Below are 22910 nucleotides of genomic sequence, written 5' to 3'. Positions count from 1 at the left end.
ACATACGTGCATACATTGCACGTGCAGTGTTGACATCACACAGCCAGGAAGGAGGACGCCCATATAAGGAGTGTGCTCATTATTCTTATTCCAGTCTGATCATTGTTTATTCCAAAAGTCATGAAAACACCTTGACATCCCATTGACCACTCACTGGCCCTTCATCTCCGTCTTGTGGACACACTTCTGACGATCTGCTTCCTAACCACGAGGCACACCAATCAACTACTTGACTTTGATTTCCTCCCATGGACAAGATTTGAATATTTCCCAGCGAAATGAGACAGAATAGTCCAGTTTCTGCCCAGGGCTTTGAACCCAAGACTCCTAAATCATGCACTTTGATTTGAGGCTTCTTCCGGTGTAGAGGTGCCTAGCGCTACGCTAATTAAGATAGCGAGGTGGTGGATGGCGGGTCGTGGCATTTCTGTTTCACCTTCACCCATCAATTTTTTTTTAAGAACACCACAGTGCCTCAAGACAAGCAAACAGGTTTTTTTTTTCCCACTGAGCTGTTTGGGTAAGCTCAAAGTGTAGAAGATCAAATTCTTTGCCCTTCTGTCTGATGTAAGAAGGAGCCGTGGAGTTTTACAGTCGCTCACAATCTCTCACAATCTAAAACACTCGGACCGCTCTTATGGAAAAGCCCTCTGGCTTCCTTCCCCCTCGCCGGCGGTTTCGTCAGAGTGATCAGAGCAAAATAGATAGCCGTCACGCGCACCTTCTGTCATTCTCGCTCGGCGAGGTGAACGTACACAGAAGCGTTTAAAAATGACTCACTTCACCAATGTCAAAAAAAAAGAAAAAAAAAGCTAGCAAATCTCTTGGAAAACATTGATTTCTACAGATGTGACTGTTCATCAATTCTTCACGAGCAGTCGGAAATTGAAATGACAGCTTTGGTTTGATAGGGAAAATCGCATTTGATTGACACTATGTAGAAAAAAAAATTCTCAGCTTTGATCGCCGCTCTCCATTAATTCCAATTTATATTATTGTGCTTTGTAATTTGCGAGTATTTTCTTCTGGAATGATTTGTTTATACAACTGTTCATTAGTTGTCATATATTTGCATCTTTCATTGTTCCTTATATGATCGACTTGACGAGTCTCAGCTCTGACTTGCGATTGCAGTCCAAGGTTAGAAACCACAACAAGATGCCACATCCGCTTACTGGGCTGCAAGGCCTCTTGCAAGAGAACAAAGAGGCGCCTCGGCACGAACGCTGCGGCGACGCTGCATGATTAGCAAGCGGTCATAAGACAACATTTTTTCATTTCCTCTTTGTTGTATTATGTGCGGGAAGGAGCAAGTCAACACGATATTCATTTGGTAAAATGGCATCCACACAATACTCAAAAACTGAAAATGAGGTCAACGCAAATGTGTAACTTCTGCTCTACGTAAACACGGCGACTTTAACAAAGTATGAAATAAGAGAAAGGAGTCAGTTTACTTACATGTGTGTGTCTTCTTGGTTACCGAGATACCTGCAAAGACAAAGCAAATAAGAATATAATACCGCAAAGACAAAATAATTAACATTGCTCAAAAATAAAACATCTTCCTCAACATTATTACCTTTTGGCTAATACTCCAAATTGTAACAAATTTTGACCAGTGACTTTCAAAACAAGTCATTAGCATTTTAGTAGCAGCAGTAAACACCCTGCAGTCCAGCAGTCTGGTGTCTTTGGTGGAGGCAGTCGCCCTGCGGACCCCCCCTCTAGCTCCGCCAGTGGTAAAATATCTAATCAACATTTTGAAACCTTTTCATGAATGTCAAGCTAGCATAGTTGCAAATATGAGTGTGACGAGTTGCCTGCCTGTGACTGACAGCTGACCAAACCAACAACACCCTTCACACTCAATCTCAAGCTTCCCTGTGACCCTGAACAGGATTAGCGGGACAGAAAATGGATGGATGGATGGAGCAAGGGCAACGTATCAGTGCATATTATACAAGACAAGCTTCAAGCATGCAATCTCACGTCACTAATCCAAAATATGCCTTGATGGGTCAGACCCCAATAACACCTGGCTGACCAAGGCCAAAGTACTTCCTTTGTCAAGAGCTTCCCACTTTTCCGGTTTCTTCGATCCGCAACGTGGCCCCAACCGCCTCGGGAGCCGGATGCAGACGAGCGCACGGCGGTCCCTCCGGCGTCCCGCTTGATGCTCCTCATGCTTTGCGAGGCGAAAGCACACTAATAGATCCCACTTGTCATGTGGAAGCAAATGGCTAATTTTTCTACAACTCGCGTCGCAAACTCGGGGGACGGCGAGTTGACATGATTCAATAACTCGCTGAAAAAGGCGTCTGGCCGGAGATAACAATGTTTCAGACACGTTTGAGCGGGGGAAATGAGTTGAAGTGCAACGAGGGGGAAAACAAATACGGCCCTGAGCGTCCTATAGAGAGATGGCCAGTAACAGATAACAGATAGCAACGTCACCGAGCGGAAAGAGACAAAGGAGTCTTTGATGGACCTTTAGAATTGTCCCACTGCTCAGATCTTTCCAACGGTTCAAATTACATATGGTGAGCATTGTCGCGAATGTTCTCACATGTGCCACGTGGTCAGCCTTGCACATATTAAAAAAAAAAAAAAGTGCAAATGCAGGAAATGACAACCCTGTTATCACATCAACGTTGTCTTTCGTTACCACATCCATTCGTTGTGCATGCATACGTGCTTACACTCGTGCACTTAGCAAAAATAAATATTATTTTGAAATTGACTTCTTGGGGAACAGAAAAATAACAGAAACCTATCTTGCTGATAAATAAAGTGTGTTCGAAAATACAGATTTCCCCAAATCCTGTTGCTGTAGGTGAGTGGAAGCAGACCAGGTGGTTGGGTGGTTGAGAGGGGGGGGGGGGGGGGGGGGGGGCGTCTCTTCCTCCTCTAAGTGTCATTCACAGCCATGTGATTGGAGGTGGCAAGGAGAAAGGGCCACAAAGCCAAATAATGAGTCAGGCGGGCGGGCGGGTGAGAAAGAAGGAGCTAGCTGTGGGCGCTGACATTGGCAATGGCTGCCAGCTCATGTCTTCTCTACTGGATGGCAGGTTCAGAGGTCAGTCTGGAGGTGAATTTCTCCTTGGCTGATAAAAACATGCCCGCAGCCAGACGAAGGATTTTCTCTCTGGCTATTATTCATTTTAGGCATTATGGTCAAAGAGGGGTCCAAGCATGGCTTAGGTTTGAAGATGATAAACCAGTCAAATTAATTTCATTTGATGGGACATAAGTTGTGTGTGTTTGTGGAGGCGTGGCCTATGGAGTCACTTGAGTGGCCTGCTATTCAAAATGTGACTTTTAGCTTGCCGTAGCTTCTTGGCAATTGCGGCTCACCTTTTTTGGTCCAACCTCACTCACATATCCAAAGGCCAAATTTCAATTGAACAAAGCGTCAAGTCAAGGTAACCATCGCGTAAGATTATTTTCACATGCTAATATGACCAAATCATTCACTTTGCATCAAAAAACCAATTACAACACTGGCCCTCGCCCGCCTTTGGGTGCAACTTTGCCACAGCTGAGTTGATATTTTTATATTAGCATGTGTCACACTGGAAGGAGGGGCGCTTGTCACACCGTGCCCTTTGATCAGTCACGTTTCCCCTGCATCATTCTCACGAGAATTTGCTCGAGCTACGAAGGAAGCGAGGTACTGAGTAGGTGACTGGAGGTTAACCTCCACCACATCTATCTGCAAGGGGGTGGGGGGGGGGGCACATCCTGTAAACATGCCACTTAGACAAGAGAGCGAGCTGCAGCAGGCTTCTCGGCGGCCGGCGACTCAACGTGACAGCCCTGTAATGAACTCTGAGGCTCAGGGTGGGCCGTACGTCATAATTTCAGGTTTCTTAAAGCTTGACAGGGAATGATTATCATGGATGGTTATTGTCACCCTGCCTCCCCGGGAGATGAGGCGTGCTCTGGGCTTGTTGCGCCGTGACATTCAAAGTTACAGTCTCCTTCATATAATGGAGCTGTCCTCTCAGCGCGCTAATGGGAGCGATCCATTTAACCTGTGCCAGAAACACACAGACGAGGAAGTTCCTAATGCGAGGCCGTCCCGTGGGGACGTCACACTCGTCCCCCCTCCGCCACCCCTTCTGGCTGCTGCCTTCCTGCTGCTTGATTCATTGACTGGCGCTCCTCACTTATCCTCATTCACTGTTCAGTCTGGGGAGACAGGGAGGCTTACTTTCCGCCGCTTGCTACGCACGCCGCCGCTGCACGGCCGACGCGCACAAGGACACAACTGCCGCCGAGTGAAAGAGCGCAGACCGACTACAGATCGACACCATGCAGAGTCCTTGGAAGTGCTTCTTCAAAGCCAGCAAATATTAAAAAAAGAAAAATGGAAGCACTGAAATTCCTGATTGGTCCAAAAATGTAGGGTACTTAGAATTGATCCCAGCCCAGTTAGCTTTACATAAAAAATGTACTTTCGAAGCAGATGGTCGTTGTTAACAGCCCTTCGTTTTTTTCCCCAAACTTCCGAGCTTGTCGGTGAATGATGATCTCTTCACAAGCTACAGCAGCTTGTCTCGCTAACAGATTGATGCAACATTCCTGAGACGAAATCATTACCACCAATGAATGTGTTGCCTTTCTTAGACAAAAGTTGTGATTGTCGGACATGTCTTAATATGATTTATAGACCGACGCAGGTCGGGCTACAAGAAAAGTTAAGTCAATAAATGCAAGTGGGCTGGAGAAAACGCCCCCCCCCCCCCCCTCCCCCCAGTTTTAGAGAAGGCCACATTCCATAGTTACACACAGTCATTAAGACGTCCTCCCTTTTGTACTGACACACTAATTATCTATTATGACTAAAAACTATACGTGCAAAAATATAGTGATTAAAAAAAGTACGATGATTCTAATCAGCTGCCCCCCTAATATACTAAAACACTGAATCCGTGGAGAGGACGACTCTCCAGGGGGGGCTCAAAGGAAAAATGACTTCTCTGTCTCCAGGCGCTGTTATTTCTGGTCATTTCTAATTGGTTTTAACTACAAGCAACCAATCGGAGACTCCACAGGTTACTTTTAACGCATCGCTATGGAATTGTCTGCAAATAGAAGATATACATCCAAATTAGTTTTAGAGGGCACCGCCGTTGTCTTTCACCAACTGATGGGAGACGGTAATGGGAAATCGAAGCGCACGCAAGACTTGGGCGGAAAAGTTGAGGCATCCCGAGGGGACGTTATCAGGGTGACCCTGACGTCGTCCGAGTCGTTGCCGAGTTAACTTCTCGTGTCATGTGTCCCTCAAGCTCACGTGCGGTTCTGCATTGCTAGGCCGGCGAGTCTCCAGGTGAGACCGGGGTGTTGTTTGGTGGCTCGTGAATTATACATGGCGGCGGAGGAATTGACGCGGCCCAGAAGGGCCGACAAACAGCAGGCATGGCTGCGAGGCAGATTGAAGACTCCGATGGAATTTTAATTGCACCTCGGGGAGCGCGTGTGATAAGTGCTATTGTTATTGGTAGGACACGGCTGCGCACGTTTACCTTTGTGAGAGCCGAAATAAATGGCACCGGGCGACAAAAGGTGCAGGGCTCGACGCTAATAATTATCGAGACGGTCCTTTGTTCAAGGTTAGACTACAGAGTGACTTCTATTATTGCTGCTTAACAAATATTTATTCTTAAGAGAATATGTGAAAGTGTGATAAGTAAAAGCCGCACAGGTGTTGAGGAATTGTGAATTGGACCGCAATTAAAAGTAAAAATGAAGTTGCGCTTGACTGGAAGCCATTATGAGTGATGGGTATGATGTCATCATTTTAAGATGTTGAGATTAATAAGGAGGATTATTCATACACTATGAAAAAACGTCTTCTGAAAATGAAACTAAGTGGTTGAGTAAGAAACCCAACGGTCCATGTGGTTCTTTCACAGGAACACATGCTTGCACGATCACCCCTGATAATTACGATAAACTGCTGTTGACATGCAATATATATATTTTTATTTTATTATTTGTCAACCTCCTGTACAATTCTCATGTTAAAGAAACAAACTGAAAAAAAATACTTATTTTATTTATATATCTTTTTTTACTTTAGAAGAATCTGAATTTATTGACGTCAAATTACAACTATTTTTGTAAAATTTGGCTTTCTTTTAAGTGTGGCTCTAATATTCCTGTAATCGTGTAATTGATGCAACAGCAGATGTATCACAGATTATGTGATTTCCCCACATAAAAAATGCAAACCATATATATTGGCATAGAAATAAATCACAAAACGGTTTAGCCTCATAGCAAGTCAGCGGCTCAGTTGAAAGACAACGAAAGAGGCGCCGAACAAGCTGGAGTGCAAAATGAGAAAGCGCGGATTTGTTTGTTTTGTGCTACAACACATCGGTAAAGGTGACGAGCCCGCAACATGAGGGTTTACGCTTCTCTGATGTTGCTCGCTCTGATCCCCGGCTCCGGCTACACAAAAGCGTAATTCCCCCATGTGCACGAGCCGGTTCCGAGAGGGCTTGGCGGATGCGGGAAGGCCCACGGCGCTGGTCAAAGTCAGGCCAGGAGCAAAGGCAGCCAGACCTCTGTGTACTTTCCTCACGGGTGGTTCTCAGCCCAGTGGTAATCTCTCCGGATGCAGTCTCAACCAAGCATGAAACTCAATAGCCTGCACTGTAAATAAAGACAAACCTTATTTCGTGGACCACCCGGACTATTTTCATTTACTCCACAGCAGTCTGCTCTCTGATAGTGATTTTTCATAAAAGACATTTGTTTGCCTAACAATGGAGAGTCATCACGCTGTGCTTTACGCTGCTAATTGAAATTGAACCGACAGTTAAGACCTCCGCATGCCCGGGCTGACCCCTTAGCTTGAGCCTTAGATTAGCTGGAGCAATGGTCGAATATCCACCTCTATAAAAGAAAAGACAACACCCATCCCTTGTTCTCCAACAAATCGGCATAAACAGAAGCTAAGAAACAGAAGTCGACAGCGGATAGCAGAGTGGATTCACAAGTGATGCGGAATTAGCAACATTTCTGCTTGATATCTGCTCCATATCAGCACTTTGGGATTTTGAATTGATTGTACGTTCAAATTATTAAAACACTACAGGCAATAACATTTATTGTTATCGTTACACTTGATTAGAAAGTCCTGCTAGCAACACAGCCATCTTGTTCACAGTGCTAATGCTAGCTTAGTTTGCTAGCACCGCGCAGACTACATTCCGATTTGCTAACAGTTAAAACACTGCAAACCCGCCCTTCAATTTAATATATTTCAAACAATTGACCCTTAATTATTTTTATCATACGCTCCAATAGCACTAGATTGTCCTTTTCACACCAACATTTAAGTATACGTGATGTTCTTTTTCGTGTATGACAAATCCCATTTTTCCAATTCTGTAAAGCTAGCAGTTGCTCCGCTACTGTAATCGCTCTCTACTTCCCCCCCAGAGACACCACTTTAACATCTCTATTCACATTACAATACATCATTTTATCCCGACTCAGGTCGACAGCTAAACAGGGAATGCATTTACACAGCTCTCGAGGCCTAAACTCCACTTATGCTAGTTTTATAATAATGGGCTGTAATATCAGCCAATATAGATGCTCCCCCTCAGGCCAACCTATTAAGAGGAATTTAAATATTCAGACTGAGCTGCGGTTAAATAAAGAGGAAAATTTCACTTGTTGTCTTGCTAGCAAAGGATGATTCATAGGCAACGGACCTCAGGAACGCACAGCGGTAGTCCGAATTTGCCCGAGTCGTTATCGCAGGTCGAGTCTGCATGTTTGTATTTATTCAACGATTGGATATCGAATGTAGAAGAGCAGAAGGTGGGCTTGGAAGAGGTGAGTTGACGTGCGCTCTGACAGTTAGCGACAATCTGTTAGCAGAGGCGTGCTGCTATGTCAACAGAGTGTGTACACACTGGTTGTATAACCCCTCAAGGGGGAAGGAGACGACGGGCACTTTCATGACAAACTCATGTCAGCTAATATCACCTGAATATAAAAAAAGGCTGACTCGGAATTATATTGAAAGCCTTTCATTAGCATCACTCATTCATCCTCAGCTCTCCATCCGGCAGAGTGCCGAGCGAGCAGGCACTTGTCTAATGAACACGGGTCTGCGGGGAAAGATCACGGCGAGCGAGTCCAACTCCCACAACAGTGGACTCGTGGCTCTGCTGATGAGGACTTGGCTCTAATTGCCGGAATGGGAGGGAACGGCAGCCCCATTAGGTCCGGTCTTCGCACTTGCCAATAAGCCAAACTACCCCAATGAAGCCTACCATGTAATGAAAACTTCCTCCGAGATAAATTACACGTCTGTCAATTCGCTAATTAATATCACAGACGTGGCTTTTGCCGCTTCTGCACGCCGAGGCAGGCAAATGACGTTTTTTTTTTTTCTTCCTCATAGCGCAGGAAGACATAAAGGAAGGAAAAGGCGAGGCGCGCATGCAAGCACGCACACCGCGCGCGACTGGTTGCAGTTATGCACGGCACTTAGCGCCGCATCTATTTTTCATGCATTTCATAATTAAAACCTGCGAGTTCTCCGAGCCCTTCGCCGTGCAGATCAAAGGTAGTCCTATTAGCGGGGAGGGTTCATCAGTGGAGCCACTCTTCCGTTTTCAAGCTTAAAGCACAAATATTGTGCAATTACACACATGCGATAAGGCGACAGCCACAGAGTTGGACTATGATTAATAGAACATAGATCACAGCGTCTTTCCTCTTCTTTTGGGAAAGCTAACACAACCCAGGACTTTTACACACAAGCGTGGAAGCTAAAGGGCTTGATGAAAAAGACTCAATCCATATTTCACATGGCGCCTCTCGTACTGCAGGTGGAGTATGCTTAAGTTTGCACCCCCCCCCCCCTCCCCTCCCCTCCCCTCCCCTTCCTTCCCCACGCATTCGCTATGTAAATGTAATCACAGGATAACACGGGATAAAGCTCTGCAGAGCGGGAACATGATTCCTTCTTTCTGCGGGGATATACAAGCACGTCTCAACAACAACACAGTCAGTCAGTCCCACTTGGGTTATTTATTTGTCCCGCTGACTGGGTGGTAACTTGATATCATAGGAAGCCCTGGGAGAGATGTTACATTTGTCCAAAACACAGCATCAATCTGGTTTTCAAAGTCAGAATTTAGTATTTTGGAATAATCAGATAATATTACCATATGTCGAAACAGTGTCTTGTATAGTGAGTATCAGTTTTTAGAGGTGGGAGCAGAATATCGTGCTAATAATTATTTGCGAGCGAGCGGCCTCCTTGGCTTCAACCAGCAGAGTTGCTGTTGAGTCCCGTCTCAGTTCATTCTTGGCTTGAAGATGAAAGAATATGACATCAGAAGAAAGACAGTATTTGCAGAAAGAAAAACACAAGGAGAATATGCCAACTCCATGCAGGAAGTACCGGAGCTGAGATTCAAACCTGAGAACTGCGAGGCAGACATGCTAATGCTAAATCACCGTGCTAAGTGTATCTAAAACAATTGTCGTACACCTCCCCGCATTTCTGTAAAAACAATCAGTCTAAAAAAAAAAAAAAAAAAAAAAACTGCTGACTGTATGTAGCTGTGCGCCGTCGGCGTGGCTGCGTGAGACGATTTCACGGCAGCATCAGAGGACCGAGCTTGCACTGAAGTTGCATGAAAGAAGAACTATAATTAGCCGCAGTAGCATTTGCATGCTCACAGCCGCTCGACTCGTTATGCCTTCTTAATGAAAACAATGCAAACTCTCCAGCTTTTAGAGCCGAGTTAACAATAGCGGAAAAGTTATGAACTTCCTCCGAGCTCAGAAGGTCACGCACAGTTCACGGTAAAAATAAAAAAAACTGCCGTGGACACACACACGCACGCACGCACGGCTTAAAGATGCCGCTCCCGATATGCACTTGAAAAGTTTCAGACTTATCTGGAAGGCGAATGGCGATAATGCATCCTGCAGCCAAGACAGATTAACAACAACACAATAATCGTAAACAAAAACAGCAGACGAGGCGCAAGGAAAATATCCAACCATCTGTAAATAAAAATGCCCTTTCTCTGGTCTTATTTTGTGACACGTCACGGTGACACACATTTATGCTAATTTTCCCGCGTGAGTGATATGATGAGATAACAGACTTTTGCAACAGCACGCTCAGATGCAATCACTGAGTCAGAAGGGGGGGGTCCGAGACTCGGGGCTCTCGGATCGAGTCTCCACGCCGACCGCGGCCTTAGATTGCCAGCAATATGAAAGCTTGTAGCTGCGGCCGGCAGAAATAATTAATAGCATAGTCTATAAGCATTCCATTAGGTGCAAGCAGCTGTCATAAACATCTTAATTAATTTACAAAGCAAGCAGCTGGGGAATTCTGGCGACGTAAAAATCTGCTTCCCTCTGCCGCTCCATAGCGCTGGAACAGATCGGGCTTTTAAATTTTTAAACATGCCTTTCATGTTCTCCAGAGCACTAAAAAGCCTTTGAACAGTCAGGTTGTTCAAGAGATGCACCTAGCGGTCCGATACTGGCCGGCCCGTGCGCTAGCTAGCGTATAGCAACAACAGGTTTTGGCTCTGGCTCCAAGAATATTCTTTTATCGCCCTTTTCATTCTTTGTTTTTTGTTTTTTTTTAGATTAAACGCCGCAATGTTGCCAATAAAGCCTGGCCTGCCCATGTTTGTAGGGAAATTGTTTCTCATGAGAAATTAGGAAGATTATTTTCATTTTACAATGATGATGACACCTTGGGAGGTTACTTTCCTACCATTAAGGATTTTTTTTTTTTTTTTTTAATTATTCTACAGTGGACCCTCCACTTGCAAAAATCTGCGAATATTAAGATTAATATTAAGATTAAAATGTACCACAAACTGTATGATGAAAAAAGCTGTAGACATTATTTTGCCAACCCCCAAAATACTTCTTTTTTTTTTTTTACTGATTTATGGTTTTGTGTTATAATCTTCTCTCAGCCAAAAAAAAAAACCTCCAGTCAGAAAGGGTGAGATTAAAGCGCCCTCATCATTATAGCGCAAACGTTTTAAGAGTATTTGCACCTTCCGAAGCGTGTGACACTTGGCAGAGCTGACCCAACATTTTGGAGGGGAAATAGCTGAGACAAGGCTAAAATGCATTTTTTTTTCCCCCTCAAAGAAATGCATCACAGTTCTGCTCCGATTATATTACATTTTGGAATTGGCCTTACACCTATTGATGTATCGCAATCAAGACTCCATTTAACTACGCATAACGACGACAATATGCCAAGTGGACGTTGAATTTTAATGTGGCCATTAGTCGCTGATTATAACCAGCCATCACACACCCCGCTCTGATTCACCCCCATCCGAACTTGCCATCTCTCTCCATTTCAGCCCGTGCTCTATTTGCTTAACCCAGCCAGTGTGACAGCACTCAATACTAAAGCACTCCCAAGGCACATGATCAAAGTCAGCAGTCAATTCACATTACAATGCATTGATTTGATGTTTCCTAACCTCCCAGGCCTTTCTCTAAAGCTGCCAAGGACCTTCAGGATATTTTAGTGTACCCCCCCCCCCTCCCCTATACTCCCCTTTTTTCTCTGTGTGGGGTGCGTGTAGTTCCTGCAAGGGCTCGATATGGAGATGATTCCCGTGTCACTCTTAAAATAAAATAAACATGCCGACAAAAAATGCATTCTTCCTACTTTTCCAATATAATAAATCCGCCTTCTCATCAGCCTGCCGTTTGTGATATTGTTTCAGCGTCAGTCACACCCCTGGCTCGCTCGCTCGCTCGGTGCACGTGGCACGCTTCGTTTGCTTCTCATTACTTATTCATGTGCTAGTCTTTATTGAGTTGGCTTCTATGCTTTAGCGACTGCCATTTAGCCCCAGTGGGCCCTTCACAGCACGTCCATGTTTTATTCAATTACGACAGAGTTCTCGGCAGCATGGTGCTCACTCACTGCACACCTATGCCGAATTATTATTTTTTTTTTTAATCTCTGCATGGATGTGCTTTGACAGTTTGCGCAGTATTGTCCATGTTCAACAACTATTTTGTTTTGCTTTCAGGGGAAAGAGAGTTGATTGTTTTGCGTTTTTCTAACCACTCCGAAGTTGTCCAATTGCATTAAGATCATGAGCGAGACACAGTGACACACTGACCTAGAGGCGCGCAAATGGAAAGAAGGCCTTGAGATACAAGTTTGATATATTCTCTCACCACGCTTGTAATTCAAAATATGTGTATCTAAAATCATCTTTTGCTACTGAAATGATTGGAAAAGCCAAAATAGCACTCAATAATATCGCACTTGATAAAACCATGCGGTAACGACGTGATAGAATGAAAAAGAATCCAAGTCTTTGTCGCACGTACTGCATTAATATATGCTGCGCCCTCTGGTGGCCACTTATGGACAGCATAAGATAGACAGACACGGATAAGCTGTTTATTGAGACGTTCATTATCCCAAATAAGTTTTAGGCAGTCCTTGCCTCGTTGCAGAAGCCAATCAAATTGCTCAAACTCAAGTGAGACTCATAAAAACACAACAACTGCACTCTGAGCTCATCAGTACGGCACTAATATGAGTTGTGATAGCAGAAGACAAAAAAAGAGTGACTACTGTTATATTGTCTGCCTTAAAGCACATTAACACGGACATTTTTGAGAAAAAAAAAAAATCAAAAGATGCTTGTTAATACCCATCAGAGCTTAAATGATTGGTGGATCACAATGATATGTTATTATGGTTATGGAGCAGAAGTGTATTAGTATTTTCATTAGGACTGATGCTTCAGCAATCAGCATATTAAACGTGTAATTTGTAACAAGCATCAGACCTTCACATTTGACAAGCAGATTTAGTAATTTGAACTGATTAATTATCGCTTTCAGAAACTACTGATGGATTTTCTGCCTCACTTAACTAATTAGCATAGTTACTCATGTTGTGTACGACCGGATAAAATGGGACAAATAATTTTAATGTCACTTTTAACTGACAAAATTGCATCCAGCCATCTTGTTTCTCTACCGCTAATTGCCCAACCTCAGGGCACAAACAAACTTTAACAATCACATCCACAATTCAGACAAACTAGAGTCTCTAATTAGCCCAATATGTAAACCTGACTTAAAAAGGAAGGCCCAGATTCAAACCCCAAACTGCTCGGCGAATACGCTAACCATCTGATCACCATGCCGCCATCTAAATTCCATTCTACTGAAGATGGAAAAAAAAAAAAATCCATTGTTCTTGCTAGGGTGCATCTTGCAGCGGGTCTTAAAAGCACTACGCTATTGTTATTTCATGAGAAGGTCCACACACGTAACCGCAGTCTGAGCAGCCGAGGGTGAATTCTGCTGCATGGCTACACAATACACAGACAACACATTTAGAGATGTCAGCGCCCAACTGGAGAACAGTCGCTGAAGCGAACCCACTAACCCTCGTGACTTCAACACGTCTAGCCGGGGCTGCTCTGGGAACCCCGCTTAAAAATGCATCGTGTGTGCTTGACGTTCCACGAGCGGACGAGTGGTCTCGTCGGTGAAATGCCACGCCTGCTGCTCACCCTGCGCTTACATAATTTACAAAAGTGAAGGTTGGAGAGTAGAGGTGGGTTATGTGTGACTATGATAGGGCTTGACTATGAGGGGGGAACCGGCGTCCGATTGCGATTGTGAGGAGACAAATCCATCCAGTATGAGAGGAGCTGACGCCACAGTTAGCTTTGATGACTACAAGCTGAGACGCTCTTACGACATGCTAACACACAGCGGAAAGACCCCGCTCCCTCTTTGGCGTAAGTCAAGCGGAATGCAGACGCAACAGGAACGAGGCAGAGCGTCTGAGCACATTAGAGGTGCACTGAGCCAAGACGGTGGCGTGGTTATTTATTAATCAGCTGAGCTTAGCTAACTGCCTGCTTAGATGAACAGCACAAGCTTGCCACATAGCAACATGAAGACAGCGACGCTGATAGAAGTCAATGTCAGCTAATTGGATAGACTAATTCAGGGCTATTCAATTACAAAGTCAGTTGGGCTGAGCAGTAATGAACAATTTCAAACTAATATTGATGATTTTCAGTTTTAAATTCAGGGTCAAGGGTCAGCGCTAGCCACACTTAAACACAACGCTGTTAGCAATGTGGGTATGCTATGCAAATGTTGCATTCACAGTATCAAATATTGTAGGAATTTTGTAAATCTTGTGAACGCGAGTGATCACGATAATTTTAAAAACAATATTATTGAAGAAATAAAAATATTATTATGTACTTATCATTTCAAATTTTAACAGTAAACTATGACTGGGAAACGGATTAAACAGCTTTTTGAAGAATTGTTCACTATCTGCCAAACTGCAGCTCATTGAGAAGGTAGTTGGATTCCCTACCACCATAGAACAAAAATAAATAAATAAAAATCATATGAATTACCGTATCTTGGACCGAACCCAAGCAGACCAAACAATATTTTGTGCGTATTTGCAAATATTAATCACCTCAAAGAGGAACTGGGGTACACAAAATAACCAAAATAACTATGTACTTTTGTAATTCATTGGCACGACAACAGTCGGCACAGATATTGTTTTGTTTTTTTGTGCCAGTTTCAACGCCTCACAGCTACAGTGTCAGCACATTGGGATAGTGTTGCGAATCGGAGGCTTTTAACTGAGAAGAAACATGTTAGTGATAAAAAAGAATTGAATCAAATTCTCAAGTGTACCCCCACACCTTGCCCCCCCTCCCCCCCCAACACACACACCTTTCCCTGGTGTCCTTTTCACTGTTGTTTTGGCAAGCTGGCTAATACACAAGAAAGCCTTGGCACATATCCTCCCGCTCCCTGTACAAGGGGAAGAGAAGAGCCCCCGCCAGGAGTTTGAGCTCCGAAAACTAATTGGAGGTTTGCACCTGATCATTTGGCTCTCAATTCAGTTTAGATTGGCGATATTCAAGCAACACTGCAGCTTTATTTTTCTGCTGCAAAACGAAGCATTTTGCATTTTTGTGCTATTTCTGTGACAATCTAAAATGGCGTCGAATTCGAGGAGGGGCAAAATTTAGCCCAGGTTGCTCAAGCTAACAATAGTTTCCTTATTGCTCGCCAATTGGTATTTTTAAATCGTTTGCCAAGGTGTTATGAGCACTTCCAATGCATTATTTTGCCACTGCTTTCATCACTTAGCACAACTTATTTTCTCCTGAACCTCTCGGACGGTCCATTTTCATTGATGAGGTGGTTAGTCAGCGGACTCAACCCCCATTTGAAGCGAGAGGCAAAAAAAAACGTTAGCAAAGTATGATTATTTTCCCAACCTGGTTAAACATTAAAAAGCAATCTAATGTGGAGATATATAATTATTTTATGAATTGAAATGAACAACATAAAAAGGACCTTTCAAAGAAATGTTCACATGAAAAAGATGGAACTGAAATTATCTAGGGGCTTTTTTCCCTCCTTTCTTCAGACTTCAGAAAAACGAAATTTATTTCTGCCTTCATCTTTAAATTGGATGCAATTTATTGCCCCTCCAAAGCTCATTTTTCACTGGCTTGCAGGATCCATGGGCCATGGCAGGCAATGCGTATCTGCCCGCCTCCACTGGCCTCGGGTGCTAATATGTGGAAACTGGCTTGGGGGGGGTGCGGAACCCAACCAATGGAAGAGAAGATGGAGGGATGGCAGGAAAAAGAGGAAAATCAAACCAAGTGAGAAAAAAAATACTAAAAAAAACAGAAGCAGTTTGCTAACCAGCAGACGTTTGGAAGCTGTCAGCTGACTGTGAGAGCTCTGGGGTGTCAGAGACAAGAAAAGAGAAGTTATATAAGCAGGCTGCTGGAGCACGGGGTGGGGTGGGGGGGGGAGACACAAACTGCGAGCAAGGGACATGAAAACACTATTTAAAGTGACACAGACAATACGATCAAAGCAAAAAACAAACATGGAACATGGTGTCGCTTTCAATGAGACCCGGCTGAGGCGGGTGATCGTCCAACGAGCGGTTAAGACATAGGCGGGTTTGAAACTGGGGTCAGAGGTCAGTCTCAACATTACCCGAACTAGAGTTTTGGATGTAAGTCAAACACGCAAGGTCTCTGAGCGCTGTTGTCTAACAAATTAAAACCCAGACTTGCCTGTAAACTTTAAAAATCGACATTTCAACGTGGGCGAGAAAGTTGAACCGTGATATGACGCGTCTTCGGTTTTACACTCCCAAGCCGTATCGTGCCGAGCCATGATGTCACGGCGGCTTTAGCCCGGTCACCCCAGCATTCCACGCTGCGACCTTGACGTTCTACTTCCGCCGAACGGCGAATAACTATCGCATTTCTCCGGCTGACAGCTGACACCGAGCGGCCCAGGTGATATACGAGACATGACAAGTGATTCTAATTAAATGTAGAGCTTGTGGGATGTAAAGTGGCAGGAAGGGAACAAATCCTGTCCTGCCAGCGAGCAGCGGGCCTCGCTGTGGAGGAGACGAGGCGGCCTGTCAGGGCTGTCCGGCCGACCTGAGCTCGCATCCTGAAGGGGACTGACAGCTTTCAGCTGGAGGGGAGAAGGCACAACACGAGCTGAGCGCAAACAGGCTGTTGCCGTAAAAAAAGCAAAAAGATGGAGTACAGAATTTGCCCTGTAAGTAGACGCTAACAAGGTTGGTAGTAGGAAAAAAACCCATGACATGTCATGAGTGCATCTGTGACTGGATTGTCTAAAATCCAAAGCAAAACACAACACGGGAAAAGCAAGACATCTCCGCTGATGCTACACCTCACTCGTGTTTTCACCTTGACTGAATATATCCAGCTCAGACTGCTAGAACAAAGAACAAGACACGCTGGGAGATTTTCACCGACAGTGCACTTATTTATTTATTATTTTTTTTCTTTCTCAGGACCCAGCGGTACTCCAAGCGAGCATGAGAGTGTCAGTATGCGACACAAGACTGCACTTTACAGAGGACACTCACAATGCTTCCAATCAGACCCCTGGAGACAAGTCGCACCAAATCAGTTAACCTTTGAACCCTCTGGAACAACTCGGGTCCCAGGAGTCGAGGCCCGGCGAGCTGAAAGACAGTGTGCATTACGTTCGGCTTGATTGTCACAAGGAGCCTGATTGGTTGGACCTTGTCCGCTCGCTAAAATGAAGAAGCAAGCGGCTTTCTATTATGAAGCCATCAGATGCTTCCCAGGATATAATACAAAGTTACGGCTCAGTGACTTTCTTCGTTGCAAAGTTTTCCACGTCATCGTTCAAAGTAACTCATTCATTATATGTCACGTGTAAACGTTATGTTTACCAGCTTAAAGCACAAAATTACAAGACAGATGTTAGACAAGTATTGATGGGGGTGGAAAAAAAAAAAAAGCGTCAGACTTTGAAGTGTAAAAATAGAACTACAATTCCATAAATCTTCATCAGCTGTCACATACTGTGTAGAACACGCTTAAATGGACTCAAAGGAGATCAATACAAGCGCTGGAGCTAGAATTTTGCCTTTAAAAGGAAATTAATGATTGGGTTGGACAGAGAATAGTGGTAATTATCTTAACAATATAGTTATGATTTTAAATATATATATATATATATATATACACACACACACACACACACACACACACATTTATTATTCAAAATGTTGACACCGATGGGACCTATTTTGTTAAACAATGTGTGAATACTAAATGAATGATGATGTAGCATGAAACTACAAATTAATTAAAATGTTAGCTGACGAGCTTGAACATTTGCATAAAATCTATAGAATGCAACACTGGTTTGCATTTGAACGATTCCTACCATCGAAGCGCTTATGATTACCGAAGATTAAATGCTTTCGACATTACATTTGGCGAGTTTGTCCGTTTTAGCTGCAGTCCACCACAAGCGTTCTCTTTGGCCCGCCCCGCCCCGCTGTCCGACCCAATCCTTCTATTTTGGGTGTCTCACAAAGCTGCTGATGTGATTAGAGAGGATGATGATTACAGTTACATAACAGAATCGAATTAATTTGTGGCCTGAACACAGCAGTGGCAGCAGGAATTCACCCATGCTTTTATATTTTGCCTTTTTCACGCTGACTTCTGCTTTGTAGGCCCAACCCCCCACTTATTGCACCCACTAAAGAGGCCACGCCCCTCTTATCAGCCGGCCCCTCCCTCTCGTCAATTAAAGTCACATCCAGGGATTAAGACGAAGTAGGTCAGTGGGGGAACATTGCAATACAACACATCAGAAGTCACCGAGTCGACCTTGTGAAACTCAGACCGAATCGGAGGGCTTATGATGTCATCCCGCCAATGAGGAGCCTCTAAATAGAAGGCAGTACGAACAGCTGACATGAAGCCCCCTGGAGGCAGAAGAGGGTATTGCAAGCTTTCGACTGTATATGCCACGCAGCATAATTCCGATATTCATCGTGACAGATTAAAAATGCACTTGCTAATGATTTGATTGTTCTACTATAGAAAGACGTCTGAAGCTGCTGAAGGTTCTGTACTGGATTATAGTGAGAGGCTTGCCTATGCCATTTTTGTTTTTAATCAGGGACATTTACCAGTTTCCATTCAAAGTGAGTATTGGGGTGGCTTTTACTGTGTGATGAAAACTCAGCAGGGAATATTGGGGGGGTTGTTGAGTGGTGATGTGATGTTGCTGTCAACAAGCGATCAGGCAAAGGGAAACAAATTAACTTGTTTTTTTTTTTATTTCATTTTGAATCATCAAACATTTTGCTAGCCTGTTCAATGCACACCTGCTGTGACAGTCTAAAAAAAATACAAGCACCAACTGCTTAAACTGTATAATTGTTTAGGAAAACAGTGACTAACGTGACAAAAAGGCTGAACGAAAGAAACTATTAATATTTGCTTTCTTGATAATAGCATGACTAAAGTGTGACCGCTTTAATAAACATTTTCTTTGTAATATATTCCGTGAAGCCCAAATAGTCAAAACACAGTATCGTGATTGTTTAATTTGTGGAATATGAATTAATCCAAAAAAGATGCAGCTGTTTTTATCTATCTCAGGGGGCGGCCATTTTGACACTTGCGGTCGACTAAAAATGACATCACAGTTGCCAGGTCTCAACCAATCACGGCTCACCTAATTTATAAAGCTGTCGTGATTGGTTGTGACCTGAGACCTGGCAACTGTGGTGTCATTTTTAGTCAAGTGGCAAAATGGCTGACATGCCTAAAAACAACATATTATTGAAAGAAAAATTTTAGAATTGACGTCCGCTTTAAAGAGGTACGCCGACTGGCAAAGCTGCAGTCGCGCCAAAGTCAGAGTGATTTGTAGCTCCATTTTTTATGCTCCCCGATGACCATCAATATCCGAGGAGAAGGAGTCGAAATCATTGAGTTGACATCAGAGTGCGGAGACGTCCCCGTGCTGAGCTCATAATGGAAGCTTCTTCAGTAATGGGGCAGAAGCTATCTGCAGGGCTCCAGTGCAAGGGACACATTGCTTTCAATAGAAATATAATATTAGCTAATGCTTAAATTCTGTTTGATTCTCTGATCTGTGCAGGGAGCCGATAGCATGCGAGAATAAAACTGTAGAACGAACACGGTGTTGTCTAATTAACTGTAAGATGACTCAGGAAGGAATTAAGTTGGTTGTTGCTACCTGCTTTGACCCGACTCTTTTGCGTTAGCTTATTTAACACACCACGTGAACTTCTCTATTTGGCTTTCATGGTGTTTATTCGTGTTCATTTCAATTACCCAGCCATGAATGAAAAATGTGCCTTGTAGGTTTTTTTTCTTTAATAGAATTGTTCCAATCATTCAACGATTTTTATTCTTGGATATCATAAGTCTTAAATGAAGCAAAACAGGAACCAAACTGCACATAGGAGCAAAACAACTTATTTGGATTCACGTTGGGCATTTGATCTCCTGAAAACAAAGGCTTGGGTTTGACAAGTTGCAAAGTTTCACGCTAGTTAGAGTCGACTAACAATCTGCTCGCTCGCTTTACTTAGCAGGACTTCCGGCATTAGCATTTCATTAGGGCAGGGAAATAAAGAGCAAATCACTGCGTTCCCACAGCCTGGGAGCCATGTTGTACATTTTTGAAAGATATTCTTCTCTTGATGAAAAACACAGATGGAGACATTCTTTTAAATAATAATAATATTAATAAAAAGTGGTCGCATTATCAAGAGTGCAGTGAGTGTAATGTCATTTTTTTTAATTAAATATTTTTTCATTAATATTTATTATACACAAAATATCTTCAGTATGTTATGGAGCTTATTTATTTAACATGTCATTAGAAATTGTCTTCTCTATAGTATACTATATTATCTATATTCATGCAAGACTGGTCAAAAGTTTACGAACACCCCAATTATTCCATTTGAAAAAGAAAAAAAAAAAGAAATTCATGCAGTTCATCTTAATACAAAAACCGTATTCTGAACTTTTGACTCGTTAAAAGATGTAAGAGCCTAACACACTTGTGGCAATCTTTCTATAGTAAAAATCAAATATTCTGCAGGATGTTCTTCCCAACCTCGTTGCAGAAGCCCCCATAGGTGCTGCTAGTAGCTTGCTTTGCTGTCACTCTGATTTATTCTAAACTCAATAGAGTTCACGTCTGGAGACAGTCAACTTATGTATCATTTTTTTGGACCACATACTTTTACGGCTCCGCGTCGGCTTGAATCCATCTGTTTAGCATGCGTCGCTCGCTAGCGTGTTATTAGCAAACGTCCGCACCTCAGCAATTTCCCGCCATTCCTCGACCTGGCGGACGACTGGGACAACCGTGATTGTCAGCGTGGCGAATCGGCGCAGGTCACGGTTGGAATCGTACTCAAGAATTCATCCGAGGCAGTTATCATCCAAAAACATCGCAAGATGGGAGGATTATCGTATTTTGATTAGACAGATGTCGGGGATAATACGGCGCTAATTTTCCAAGGCTTTCACATCTTGCAGCGTGTGAGGCTGAAAGGCCCAGTCAGCGTGAAGTTGGCCCATTCAAGCCTTCAGTTGAAAGCTCGATTGTTAATACAGACTCGCAGATGAGATTATTGCCTATTTCTTGTGATAAATACTGCGCCATCCACCCTCTGATCTAAAAGCTGAGTGTCTCTTCAAAAAAAAAAGAAAAACACTGTGTTTTATTTATCAAAGGATCATGAAATATGAATAAGAAAAATCCCCTCCATGCTCTTGAGGTAAACAGCAATATGGCGACCCTCTGAGGAAATGGCGGTGACAGTGTGAAATTCCGCCGACTCGTCGCGGCGAGGATGAAAGTCGAAGAAAAGCAAAGGGATGAAATCTGCATCCCTCAAAGAGCCCTCCGCTTTAATCTTTTTCATTGTGAAGGCAAACGACGAGTGAGTCAGATTTACGTCACTATTTGTTTGCTCCCTTTTTCCGCCCACAAATGCCTCGTCCTCCTTCCTCATTTTCAGATTCGCCTGCGGGATACGAATCGTTTTAGCTTCTCATTTAAATCAAGTGGGCGGGATACTTGGAGGGTGTTTTTAATCACTTACATAAATATTTGCATTCGCGCAAGCTGACCTCTCCGAATAGACTATGACTTCATCTCGTTCTTCTCATCCTGACACGCCGATTTAGCTCTTCATTCAGTCAGCCCCGCAACGGGCCGGCGGCATTAGCATAGCCGCGCGGCGCGGGCGTCACCGACCCAGTCCGCCTTTGTTCTCCGAGAGGACGAACGGAGCCGGGGAATGTGAGGCGCTAAATGGGAGGGAAGGGTTGGACCACTGGGGAGACTGGCGAGTCCCCGGTCCTCCGACGCTTTGGCGGCGTGTAACAAATGGATCATAGCGCCGGGCGGGCGTGATGCCGACCTTGAGGCTTTCTCTTAAAGTTCAGAAGGGAGGAGTCTGGTCAGCGTCTGGACCAAGTGTGTGTTTTCCGTGAAAGAGTGATCTGGGATGGAGCTCAGAAGAGAGGGGGGGCTCTTGCATCTTTAATTGTTCAGAGGAGCAGAGCCTCATCACAATTATAGAGCATTCAGGAAGCCTCCAAACTCATTTAGCTCGACTCATCTGGGAACAGGAATCCACTAAACACAAATTCCTTCTCTGCCGCCTGCGGCAAAGAAGACTCGTCTTTTTTCTTTTTTTTTTTTTTAAGATTAATAAGATAAGAGATTTAAGAATATTACAAAGTGCAAGCGGAAAGGCTCATTGTTGAAATGAAACATCTTACTGTGGTAGTAAACGGGAGAAAATTTGACAACTGTGTTACTGTCCAGCCCATTACTTTAATTAAATCCTTACTCGCACATATTTATCTGTTGTTTGCGTCTGCTCACAAGGACACTTAATGAAAGTGAGCTCATGAGAGACATACATCTTCTCCGCTCACCGGGCACTCATAATCGACTTCCCCCATGCTTCCGGCGCGCTTGTTCAACTACAGCTATAATTGAAACAATGCACATGCATATTTAGGAAATGTGCAATCTTTGGGAGGGGTGCAAGTTGCTATTTATTGGATATCGACTATCCCTCTGGAGCAGGGATGGACAACCTAAATGCTGGAGTGGGAGGGGGTGGGCTGGATACAAATTTTTATCAGCACGTACTACTTAAGCGCCATATTGGACCATGCATTTCATAACCAGATGGATGAATTAAAGAATCAGCTTATTTTATTTAGTAGTAAAGGTCAGAATAGGACCAACTATAAGCGCAACTGTCTGCCACCTAGTGGTGAATGGTGATATTACAACTTAAAACTTTAGTCAACGCATGATTGCAGTTTGGCGCTGGCAATTTTGTATATTTGGGGAATTTTTTTTAATGTTTTCGATATTGCCCTTCCATTTTTCTGGATTTTTTTTCAAATTAAGTACTCGTATTTCATGACAAACGT

At 43.6% G+C, this 22910-nt stretch overlaps 1 protein-coding gene across 1 annotated transcript in view; it reads right to left on the bottom strand.

The window, feature by feature from the left end:
* roraa (RAR-related orphan receptor A, paralog a) overlaps nt 1-22910 on the bottom strand; it is a 138461-nt gene that overhangs the window by 48905 nt on the left and 66646 nt on the right. The window contains exon 2 of the mRNA XM_049724100.2: nt 1462-1491. Within this exon, the coding sequence (XP_049580057.1) occupies nt 1462-1491 (30 nt within the window). The remainder of the gene's footprint in view (nt 1-1461; nt 1492-22910) is intronic.

Source organism: Syngnathus scovelli, chromosome 6 (assembly GCF_024217435.2).
Source record: "Syngnathus scovelli strain Florida chromosome 6, RoL_Ssco_1.2, whole genome shotgun sequence".
Taxonomy (NCBI): Eukaryota; Metazoa; Chordata; class Actinopteri; order Syngnathiformes; family Syngnathidae; genus Syngnathus; species Syngnathus scovelli.
The sequence above is the reverse complement of the archived record's forward strand: the minus strand, read 5'-3'. Positions and strand labels throughout refer to the sequence as shown.